The following is a 12,795-nucleotide window of genomic DNA, read 5'->3' on the forward strand; positions in this document are numbered from 1 at the left end:
CAATCCGATCTCCTATGACAAGGTGACCCACTTAGAAGATGAGGGCAAGGCTGTGAATGTGGTCTGCTTTGACTTGTGTAAAGTGTTTGACACTGTCTCCCACAGCATCCTTCTGGAAAAACTGGCTGCTTGCAGCTTGGTTGGAGGGACTCCTCAGTGGGTAAAAAACTGGCTGGATGGCCAGACCCAGAGAGTTGTGGTGAATGGAGCTAAATCCAGTTGCAGGCAGTCACTAGCGGTGTTCCCCGGGGCTCAGTTTTATGACCAGTCCTGTTTAACATCTTTATTGATGATCTGGATGAGGGCATCAAGTGCACCCTCAGTAAATTTGCAGATGTCACCAAGTGGGGCAGGAGTGTTGATCTGCTAGAGGGCAGGAAGGCTCTGCAGAGAGACTGGGCAGACTTGATCAAGGGGCTGAGGCCAATGGTATGAGGTTTCAATAAGGCAAAGTGCTGGGTCCTGCACTTGGATCACAGCAACACCATGCAGTGCTACAGGCTGGGGGAGGAGTAAGTGGCTTGAGAGCTGTTTGCTGCTGGACAACAGCCGTCTGAACATGAGCCTGGGCAGTGTGCCCAGGTGGCCAAGAAGGCCAATGGCATCCTGGTCTGAATCAAGAATAGTGTGGCCAGCAAGACTAGGGAAGTGATTGTCCCTCTGTACTCGGCACTGGTGAGGCCAGAGCTTGAATCCTGTGTTCAGTTTTGGGCCCCTCACTTCAAAAAGTGCTGGAGCATGTCCAGCAAAGGGCAACAAGGCTCGTGGAAGGACTAGAGAACATATTCTGTGAGGTACAGCTGAGGGAGCTGGGTTTGTTTAGTTTTGAGAAGAGGAGGCTCAGGGGTGACCTCATTGCTCTCTACAACTCCCTGACAGGAGATTGTAGTGAGGTGGGTTTGATCTCCTCAACTGTGCCTATAGTGAGAGGACCAGAGGAAATGGTTGCTCTGGGAAGTGGTGAAGTCACCATCCCTGGAGGTGTTTAAGAGGTGTCTGGATCTGGCGCTGGGTGATGTGTTTACAGTGGTAGTGCTGGATGTACAGTTGGACTGGATCATCTTGCAGACCTCTTCCAACCTTGATGATTTAGAGTGTTGTTTTTAAGGTATTTTTAAATTTCACATTTAGAATGAATCTTTTAAAGTTCAGTCTTAGATTAAGCCTGACTTCTGTAAATCATCAGTAGAGTTCTCTAGGCTGCTTCAGGTCATTTGTGTTGAAGACCAAAAAAAAGTACTTTTCCTTAAAAGAAAAATATCTATTTTTGCTGTAGTACTACTAAAGAAACCTTTTTTTAAAACATAATTTTAGATATAATATTTTCATTGTCTAGAATGTTTTATTTGAAATTTTATTTAAATGAGAACATATTACATGTATTTCAAATTTATTACCTGTACAGTTCAAATTTATTTGTTTAACAGAGGTGTGCACATGTCCAAATATGCCCCTATAGCTATTAAAGAGATTTACTGAGCACATTTGCACTTTACAAAAAAAAAAAGATAAATTTTCTTCCTTTCTGCCAGCTAATGATTGTCAATACATACTGACTTATAATAAATTTAGCCAGGGGTTAAACTTATATAAAGGGTTTAAATCTGGGGCAAATTTCCGTTGGATTCCCTTAAGCTGATTATTTAATTTTGATCCTTACATATATTCTAACAAGGATATATGTATATGGAAAAGCTAGCTAAATGCTTGTTACATGGTCTGATGAAAATGGTATTCTCAGCATATCACTGGAAAAATGGATTTATAAATTCATAGAATGGTTTGGGTTAGAAGGGACCTCTAAAGGCCATTTAGTCCAACCACCATATGATGAACAGGGACATCTTCAACTAGATCAGGTTGCTCAGAGCCCTGTCCAGCCTGACCTTGAATGTTTCCGGGGATGGGGCATCTGCAGCCTCTGGACAGTCTGTTCCAATGCCTTACCACCCTCATGGTAAAACATTTCTTATATCTAATCTGAATGTATCCTCTTTCAGTATAAAACCATTCGTCTTTGTCCTACTACAGCAGGCCCTGCTAAGAAGTTTGTCCCTGTTATTTTTATAAGCCCCTTTAAGTGTTGAAAGGCTGCTTTAAGGTCTCCTGAGAGTCTTCTCCAGGCTGAACAACTCCCACTCCCTCAGCCTGTCTTCATAGGAGAGGTGCTCCATCTCTCTGATCATTTTTGTGACCTTCTTCTGAACCCACTCCAACAGGTCCATGTCTTTCCTGTGCTGAGGACCCCAGAGCAGGATGCAGTATTCCAGGTGGGGTCTCACCAGAGCAGAGTAGAGGGGCAGAATCCCCTCCCTTGACCTGCTGGCCATGCTGCTTTTGATGCAGCCAAGGATATAGTTGGCTTTCTGGGCTGTGAGCACACATAGCCAGTTCATGTCCACTGTAGTGTCCACCAGCACCCCTAACTCCTTCTCAGGGCTGCTCTTAATCTGTTCATCCCGCAGCCTGTATGAATACTTGGAGCTTGCCTAGCCTAGGCATAGGACCTTGCATGTGGCCTTGTTGAACCTCATGAGGTTCACATGGGTCTGCTGCTTGAGCTTATCCAGATCCCTCTGGGTTGCATCCCATCCCTCAGGGACATCAACCACACCACTCACCTTGGTGTCATCTGCAAGTTTGCAGAGGGTGCACTGTCTGTGTCATTGATGAAAATATTACATAACACTGCCCATTATGAAACCCTGAGGGACACCACTTGTCACCAGTGTTCATCTGGACATTAAACTGTTGACTGCTCTCCTCTGGATTGGCCTATCCAATCAACCCTAAACATTCCACCCATCAAATCCATGTCTCTCCAATTTGGAGAGAAGGATATTGGAGGGGACTGTGTCAAAGGCTTTACGGAAGTCCAGATAGATGACATCTGTAGCTCTTCCCTTGTCTCCATTATAGAAGACCACTAGGTTGGTCAGACAGGACCTTGGTGAAGCTATGCTGGCTTCATTAAATCACCTCCCTGTCCTCCATGTGCTTTAGCAAAGTTTCTAGAGGGATTTGTGCCCTGGCACAGAGGTGGGGCTGACAGGTCAGTAGTCTCAAGGATCCTCCTTTCTAACCTTTTTTAAGATGGGTACAATGTTTCCCATTTTCCAGTCACCTAACTGCCATGACTTTTCAGATATGATGGAGAGTGACTTAATAACTGCATCAACCAATTCTCTCAGGACTCTGGAAAGCATCTTGACAGATCCCATAGACTTACATACATTCAAGTTCCTCAGGTGGTCACAAACCTGATCTTCTCATGCAGTGGGAGGGACTTTGCTCTTCCTGTCCATCCACTGGAGAGGTGTAGGAAGAGAAATTGCTAGTGAAGACTGAAGCAAAGAAAGTATTGAGTACGTCTTCCCTGTTGTTACCGGTTTGCCACTTGTGTTCATCAGTGGGGACACGCTTCCTTTGACCTTCCTTTTCTGGCTTCATACCTGTAGAAGCCCTTCTTATTCTTTGCATCCCTTGCCAAGTTCAGCTCTAGCTTTGCCTTGACCTTCTGACCCCCATCCCTGCAAAACTGTGCAACATCTTTGTACTCTTCCCAGAATACCTGTCCCGGCTTCCACTGCCTGTGCATTTCCTTCTTGCTCTTTAGGTTGACCTCAGCTGGTGTTACCTTGATCTCAAATCAACAATGCCAGTCTCATGCCTTCCTTTCCTGATTTCTTACACTTGGGGATTGGTAGCTCTTGTGCTCTGTGGAAAGTCTCCTTCTGCCATGTGTCTGAGGACAGTTTCCATGGGGCCCTATTGACTAACTCCTTGAGCAGCTGGAAGTATGCTTTTCCAAAATTTACAGTCCTGAACTTAGTCTTTGCTTGTCCCATATCAGGGCAGCAACTCCACCAGTGCATGTTTGCTGTTGCCCAGGGCATCTCCAATCTTAGATTCATCTCTAATCACTGATTAGTTCACTTAGGTTGGACCAACAGGTCTGGTGTTGTGTCCCCTCTGGTAGGGCTGTCTATTACCTGCCTTAAGAAGTTATCCTCCATGCATTCCGGCAGTCTCCCCCTGGAATAGCTTGCTGTGCTACTTTTGGAGTAGTTGTTGGGATGGTTGAAGTCCCCCCTCAGGACAATAGCCTGTGAGCATGATGCCTGCTGTAGCTGGAGCAGGACGGCTTTGTCAGCAGGCTCCCCTGGATCAGGCAGCCTGTAGTAGACCTCAACCACAAGGTTACCTTGTTACCTCAGTTTCTTAATTCTTGCCCGTAAATTTTCAGCCTGCTCATGACTGTTCTTCAGAGACAGATCTTCATGTTCTATCCATTTCTTGTTGTAGCGGACAGCAATTCAGCCCTTCCTTCCTAGGCTGTCCCTTCTTAACAGCCTGTAGCCATCCATAGCCACACTCCAGCCATGGGATTTGTCCCTTCAGGTTTCAATACTGGCAACTAAGTTTAAGCCTTCTAGCAGCACAGTGGGTTCCAGCTGCTCCTGTGTGTTGCACATGCTGCTTGCACTTCCGGAGATCCAACTTGCTAAAAAGGTAGAGATGGTTAAACCTTATGTGGATATTTATCAGTTATTTGTGTGATCAATTTTTTCCTTTTTTTTGGGTGTCTACTGATACATTATTCAGTAAAAGGAAAAGTCCTGTTCCTCTTACATCTGATACTTCTGCCATTTACTTCCTTTTTTGAGTTTACAATTAATAGTCAAATTCGGTATGCAGAAGTAAAAGCGATTTTAAACTGTACGTTTTATTTACACAGATGTTTTGTTTGTCAGTGCTTTCACTTCCTTTCCAGTTAGTTTTAAAGTTTGTGTACTTCTCAGATGATTGGACCGTTGTTATTTTGAAAATGGATAATAATTTTATATATTAAAAATAAAACCTCCAGGTTGTGTTGCATTGTCGGACGAGTGCGACCCTTCAGATCTCTCTGAAATGCATGACAGACAGCTGAAATGCTGTAGATGGTGGGGAGAACCTGTGTAATTCAAGTGCAGAAGGACTGCGTGCAGACAAGACAAAATGGTTTTGGTGTTACGTTGATAAACCAGTACCGTTCCTGTCTGGTATCTTTCTGAGTCTGTGATTTACAAGTCTGTTGGTTTCGTGAGTAGGTGACACTGCAGGTTCTGTTGATTCTCGGGTCTCTAGAGTTTAGTAGCAGATGACATAGAAAAATACTTAACCTACTGCCTGAAGGCAGTGTAACTGTAAACTACTGTACCTGAGTAAATACTGCACCCAACATGGTTATAAAGTCATCTCCATGGTGTACTATGGTGGGCTTTGTTAAAATTGCTGCAAGGAGTGATCAGTCCAAAATTGTAGAACACAGGTACTTGATACTATGTGGAAAACCATCTTTTCCCATAGGTGACTTTTTTTAGGACAAGGAGTGTCTAAGAGTATTACCCCAATATGGTTAGATTTATAGCGGATTAGCCATTTAAGATAGAGTAGTAGGGACAATTGGATTTCTTTTTCTTGCTTGATACTGTTCTGTGACTTTTTTTCTTTTAAACACATCAAGTTTCAGCAGAAGAATTTTTTAATCTTCCGTCCATAGTTTACTGTGAAATGAGTTTCTTACTTGTATTTATTATATTTATATATAGTATATAATCTGTCGTGTACCTAGCTGCTTCATGTCATTGGCTTAATTTTCCAAACCAGACATCCAGTTAAGAGAGATGCTGTGCTCCAGAGATTAAAATGTTGCAGTTAATTTGCATAAATGTAACTTTTTTCCTAAGATTCTGTCAAGTTCATTTTTGTGAAGGAAAGCAGAAATCAAGGTGAAATGTCCATAGATGTGCCTAATAATAATCTCTTGCTATTGTAGAGAATAACCTCTTGAAGAAGTTTTACTGAAGAGGTGCTGCGGTGGAGGAAGGCAAAGAATACAGTTACTTGATGACACTGGTAATCTTATTTAAGTTACTTATATCGAAGAACAAACCCATATAAAGATTTATTTCCCATATAAAGGGTAGATATGTGCTTGAAGTAAGATCAAGAAAACCTGTCTGGTCAGTTGTGCGAAGAAGACCCATACTCAGATATCTTGGTGTTTTTTATTTAGCCTTCATTTTTACATGCATTTGCTCCTTGCCTGGTTTATTTTGGGCAGTCTAGGAGTTCTTTTTCCCAGTTAAATTGTGTGACTATGAGAAAAGCTGAATTATTAAAAATTCCACAGAACTTAAAAACCCAGCACATACTTTCTGTCTTTAATAACTCCCTATATTTATTGCCTGTTTTGGGGGATGTAGAGATGAATGAAACAAACTAGACTCATTGTTACTGCTTGAAGAGGGAAACTTGAAAAAAATGTTTTCATTTTGTAGCTGTTTTTTTATGTTCTTGTTGTTAGAACTAGACTTAAGATCAGTAAGGGCAGCTGACTCGAGCAGAAACTCTTGTGACGTACTTCATTGAAGTGCTGGTAAATTCAGCTTTAGTCTGCTGTGTTTTGCCAGCAAAGACAACTGCCCAGAGCAGGGCCAGAGAACTGAGTGTTGATCCGTGTTAGCCTGTAGTACCTTCAGTTGACAGAAATGACTAGGCCAGGTGGTTGAGTGGGTAAGTTGTACATTTGCCTCTCAAGATTGTTGAAGGGTAGTTCTAGCACATAGTGGGTAAAGGAATCTGCTGATAGACTTTCAAGAGTATCAGTGATGGTGAAACATTATTTAATGTAATGTTCCTCCCCACCCCCACGCAGCCTTGAAATCTAGTTGAACTATGTAACTTACTGCAAGGTGTGTGTTCTATATTTCCTGTCTGGTCGTTAAGGCAGTACTTTTTAAAGGAAACTGTCAGTATGGATGGTGTGCTGTTTAATCTTTCTCAGTTTTAAAATGATTTTTAATTGGTTTTTATTATTGGTTCTTGTTTTGTCTACTTGCATTTTCAAAGTGGATACAAACTAAATGAATAAATATAAAATAATAAAATGTAATTGTTTTTTGTAGGTATTTTTGAGCTGACTTCTTTCATCAAATACTGAGACTGGTAAGATCATGGACATGTATGCCAGAGCTCAGGGCAATCGAATGAAACCAAGAATATCTGTGAAAAAGGTAATTATCTGTATTTAAATAAAAAAATATTTTAGAGCTTTTCGACCTATTAATGAAGCAAATGAACTGGTTTGGTTGAGGTTTTTTGATTATGGGGTTTTTCATTAGTACGTTTTAATTGTGGTTGTCTGACATTTCAAGGAGGCAAAGAAATTGCCTTTCCTTTGGCATATTTAGTGTAATTGAACTGGGAGAGAGCATAATTTAAGGAAGTGGTGCATGCTTTTGCCTTTCGAGGTGACATGATGAAATCATGATGCATTAATTTCCTAGACATTACCCTGTTTATTGAAAGATAGCTTTTATTTTAGAACAGATTTTTTGATTTTATATGTAATAAATTAAAATACAAATATGTAGTCTTCATCGAGTTCTGTGAAGTCTGTGTTAGGGCTTCCTGGTAATATCTGTATCTTTAGATCTTGGATTCTTGCCTGGTTTACCCTTCTGTTTACAGAAACATTTAGAAACTGCCTAGGTGAAAAAGAAAATATATCTAGCACTTACAAAAGATATGAGTGGTTTTTTTTTATTTCAATAATATTTATTTATTTATTCTTTTAAATTTTGTCACTTTAGCTTGGAGAACATAAATACTCTTCCTCAAATTTTTTTGCAATTTATGTAAGTGCTTATTGAAATAAAAGTTGCAGTTTTCCTAAAGGAAAAAATTTATTTATCCAATTGTATTTCTCAAGGTAATTGAACAGAGGTGAGTTCATAGGTCTTTCCTGGTTACTAATAACTTTTTTATTTGCAAATTGCTGCAATGGTAGGAGGAGAAACTGAGCAAGGAGGCATCTTGTCACATGAAAATTGCATTATTCTATTTCATAAGCAGATTTCGGTTTTTTAAGGAAACAGTGTCTGTGGTATGTGTCCTGGAGAAACTATTTGAACCAAAGGAAAGTATTATGAGACAGTCAGTTGTTCCAGGTCCTGACACAGAATGTTAACTGACATATATTAAGCAGTTTGTAATTATGGGTGATATTCTTTCACTTTAAAACACACAGTATAAAACCTTCTATTTTATTGGTTTATGAGAACTTTCCAGCTCAAAGAGTTCTTTAATTACAGTTAAGTAATTTTGCATTCTTAAAGGACTTTTAAAATATGTTCTTTATTTGTTTTTCTGCTTCAATTTACAAAACAAAACAAATACCACCCTCCCCATCACCCCCATGTTTTTAAACTTATGGGTTACAGAAACATCTTTCTAATAATGACTGTGACCAGTGATTCCTCACTGAGTCTGATAGTTGCCTAAAATATTAGCTGTGTGAACTACTCTAATTGCCATTAAGCATTCTGGACTGTGTGGTTCTAGAAATGTGAATTTGACACTTCTCGAGTGTCTTGCAGAATTCTGCATTTTCACACAGCCAGGCTCTAATGTTTTCATCTGTGGCTGCCTCTTGATGTTTCCCTGAGAAGTGGCTGTTCAGATTATAGTGTGAAACTTTCTCTCTCGTAGAGCCAGGCAGTAGGGTGGTCAGAATTGCACTGTGTTTCATCTTCTGTTGATTCACAGAACATTGTGGTCTGATTCCTGTCCTCTTTGTAATACTTTGTCATAGTTAACAGGAATTGTTGCAGTAATAGGTCTTGAAAGTCATTGCAAAGTTGTGGTGTGCACATTTAAAGCCCAAGTTTCTGTTTTTACAAAATTGCCTCAGAATATTCAGTCCATTAAAATCTTACAGCAAATGATGAAATCAGGAAGAGCTTTGTTGCTTAAGAGAAGAGTAAGCATGACTCTCCAGCACCCAGCTTAATTTCTTTAGAGATTGTGGCAACTTACAGATTGTTTGAAATGTTAGAGAGCAGTTGTTTAAAACACTTAATGAGACCAAATACTGTAGAATTTGCTCTAGTGTGCTGTGAAGGATCTGTAGATATTGACTTCTTGATTTGCGAAGAGGACAATGCAAGTCTTTGAATTGCTCAGTTGAGCTAGAGGTGTGACAAGGATTTTCATTGTTCAGGTCTCAGCACCTTGATGATATTTGCGTTTTTCCCCTGATATAACTTAGTAACTTTGAATCTGTGCTCAAGATTTCTTGCAAGATATGACTTTAGAATTTCTGTGAGAAAGGAGTACACAGGCTTAGCAAGTAGAGCCTTATATATTGCTTGGGTGTTTTTTGCCCATATGTCAATGTACATTGGAAGTAGTTGTACTGTTTATTAAAACAAATTACCTACTTTTGCTGAAGATGACCTCTTGTCCTTACCTAAACTGAGCTTATAGTCTTGGGAACTTGCTAGTTTTCAGTTTTTAATGTAGTTGCGTGTCTCCTGGTATGGGATTGTGAGAGAACTTGCTTATATTGTCTGATAGGAGGATTTCCCTGAAATTGAGTCCAGTCCTCTCCTGTCACAAGCACAACTTTGATAGGGATAAGAATATGAATAAGTTATTAAATATAGTCTCTCAGTTAATGAGGGGAGTTTAACCCTCCCACCAAACCTACTGCTGGTTTTAAGTCTTTCTGAACCACACTGCGGTAATAGCTAAGAATCTTACGAATTTCAGGCTGAAGCTACTCAGCAGCAAATTTATACCTGTTTGTTCATGGATGTCATTATTCTTCTGCTTAAATAATTTATTTTCTTTTGCTGATATTCACCCTTATGATTTTTTTTACAATTATGTCCTCTGTTAGCCTTGGTTTATGGAAACTGTGTAAACTAAGGTTTTAGTCTGCTTTTGTATGAAAGCCTCTGGATTCCAGTGATTATCCTTCATAGTCCTACTTTCTGTGCTTGTTGTGCGTTAATCTTCTTTTTACATGTGGATAATACTGTATGTGCAATTACACAGGATGTCCTTCTCAGTGACTGATGTCAGTTCTTTCACTCAAGGATGCACATTTGCTATTTTCAGTGCTGTATCATATTGACCATTCATTGCTATACTACGATCAAGAAGTCAACTCAGATCTTTTATTTCCCAGCTTGTGAATTTGCAATTCTATTTTAAAGCTTGCTTTTAGTTTTTGAGGACATAACTATGCTTTCTGTGGTTGCATTTTAAAACACTCTCACGTTGGGCAGGTCCTTCCTGTATGATATTCTTCTTCTTAGCTGATGACACCTGCTTACTTCAATTATCATCAGTTTTCATCTCATATTTACTTTTTTTCCCTCATTAAATGTATTAATGATGATGGTGTTTTACATCAGTCTCAAGATAAATTTTGAGGAAGTTGGTTACTGACCTACATCAGCTATTCTCAAAATCATCTCTGTATTGTCTCTATTCAGGCAAAGTCTTCTTTTCCAAAACCAGCTCTTTTAGTAAACTCTGTCTTTATCTGGTTTTGTTAACTCTTCATATACTTCAATCTAAATAATCTATGAAAGTCACAGATAAATGAGATTTTTTTCTATGTGTATGTGTTTTGCATGTTAATTTCCATATCTTTACTGTTTTCACATTCTGAACTTTTTTATATTCATTAATATGATCTGAAAAGCATGCATCACTTGCTCCTCATTTTAAATATGATATTTTATCTCTTTGGTTACATACTGCTACCATGGACCACCAGACCTGCATATAGTCTTGTATGCTGGTTCTTCCAGACCTTAGGGAAATTTTTACATTTGTTTCATCTTTCTTCTTCTCCCACTTCAAATTAATATTCTCCAAAATGTTGAATTTTGCTTCACCTCAGTAGTTCCTCATACCATTCTCTGGTTCATAGTTACCTATTCTGCCTTTCAGATGTAAAACTAGGGAACAGTACTTGCTTATAAATAAGATGTATGTAATAGTTTGTAGCTTTAGAAAACCCAACTAGAGAATAACAATGAGCCCTTCTCAAACTGGAGCACTGTTGGCTTGCAAAAAATTAGCAGGTCATGACATACGACTTTTTTTTTTCCCCCTAATTATGCAGATTACTTTTGTACAAGATGAATGAAGGAATTGCTGGGGAGCAGTCTTTGAGTAATATTGCAGCCACCTGTAAATTTGGAAGATCCAGAGAATCAGAGAAAGACACTGGCAGCATACTTTGGAAAGTACAAAGATACATTACTGAACTGTGGAAGTAAATTACAACTAAACATGTAGGGGCAAGAGAATAGATAAAAATGGAAATTTGGTGAATACTTCATTAATTTATTTCAAATGAACCAATAAAGTGCTTTTTAAAATAGTTCAGCTGTAGCTTTTCTATAACAGTTACTGCTTTGACTTCTTTAGCGTCAGGTTGGTAGTCTGAGCCGTGTTTGCTAACATTCTGAAATGTATTTTGGTAATTTCAAGGATCCTGATGTTCTGATTTGCTTTTTTTCTGTTCATTCTAGAAATGCTTTCCTAATTTTGTGTTGCCATGAGCACAAGAATGGTGACACTGGCCCTGCTCTAATACTTTGACTTCCTATGTAGTAGTACTTGATACTGCTTTTTATACAGGGAAAAAATAAAATCTTTCTTGAGGTTTAACTGCAATATGTAAGATCACCTTTTATATAAAGGGATTGCTTTTGTTTCGGGAGTATCAGAAAGGCATAACATTCTCTGACTAAATTTGCTTATCTAGCACTTCTGCTATTGTTTGAGAAGCTGTGCAGATTTGACATACCTTGTCATAAGTTGGACACAGTGATTTCTCACGTCATTTTTTAACAGGGTAATCTTTTAGAGAATAATTAAATGGATTAACAATTTTTAACCGTGTGATGATCTTATTTGTCTTCTTAACCTTACAACTTGCTAGAGAAGATGACAGTTTTAAATATAAAAAAAAAAATTACTGACTTCCTAAAACAATTGCGAGGATATTGCCTGTTTTATGAGCTGAGCGAAGCAGTTTTGTTGTTGTTCTGTCGTCCTATTTGCCTTCTGCACTTTGTTACTCTAGGAGAAAGTCTTGGATTCTTCAGCCTTTTTTAGCCATCTGTGGATGCTTGCATGTCACCATAAGTGTTATTATAAGAAATATTACAAGAAATGTTTACATGGAATTAAGTTACAGTTGTTTCGTATCTTTCACAGAATGGGGAAGAATGTGTGTGGATTTTCTTGGGTTTTTTTGTTTACTTGTTTGTTTTCTTCCCCTGTGACTTTTGAAACCACCTGCATGACTTTTCTTGGCTAAAATTGCTTTTCATCTTATTTAAGGAAAAGCTGTTGAAGAAATTCCATATATAGGCTTCAATGCAAGGAGTAGATGGTGTTTGGATTTCATCTTGGATTCATCTGTTCTTTTTTTCCAAGTCTGTGTGTTCTTATCTTTTTCCTTTATTTTTTTTTTTTAAATGCAGAACCTATTTTGGAATAAAGATATTGCTTGAAGAAAACAACTTACCTGTTTCAGTTCCATATCCTAAAGTGAATTTAAACTTCAAACCTGATGATTTATATACAAAGTAATTTGAAATAGTAATTAGAGTAGGGAAGCCTATGGGGGACAGGGGAGAGATGAATGGACCATGTTTCTGAAACTGAAAATGCATTTTTTTTTTTTTTTAATTTTTGTTTTAATTATTTTTCAGAGTTTTGGTGAAGGTATACTGCACTCTATGAAGTCACTGCTACACAGCAGGAAAGAGTTATGCAAGGTATCAGCAGAGGAATGCCTAAATCGGGAAGAAGAAGATAATTTTATTGAGGTTTGGCATAATGTTACCATCTATATACATTTTTGTGGCTATGATAGAAAACAGCTTTGCTTGAAACAGTATGGGAAGTTGCAGGATAGTAAACAGGAACAATGAT

At 38.7% G+C, this 12,795-nt stretch overlaps 1 protein-coding gene across 1 annotated transcript in view; it reads left to right on the forward strand.

The window, feature by feature from the left end:
- Positions 1-12,795, forward strand: part of AKAP11 (A-kinase anchoring protein 11) — a 43,325-nt gene that overhangs the window by 1,675 nt on the left and 28,855 nt on the right. The window contains exons 2-4 of the mRNA XM_025894997.2: positions 5,822-5,901; positions 6,954-7,061; positions 12,573-12,689. Coding sequence (XP_025750782.1) covers positions 7,002-7,061; positions 12,573-12,689 — 177 coding nt within the window. The 5' untranslated portion in view covers positions 5,822-5,901; positions 6,954-7,001. The remainder of the gene's footprint in view (positions 1-5,821; positions 5,902-6,953; positions 7,062-12,572; positions 12,690-12,795) is intronic.

The sequence above is a fragment of the Manacus vitellinus genome, unplaced genomic scaffold (assembly GCF_001715985.3).
Source record: "Manacus vitellinus isolate BGI_N305 unplaced genomic scaffold, ASM171598v3 scaffold_2_pilon, whole genome shotgun sequence".
In the NCBI taxonomy this organism is placed as follows: Eukaryota; Metazoa; Chordata; class Aves; order Passeriformes; family Pipridae; genus Manacus; species Manacus vitellinus.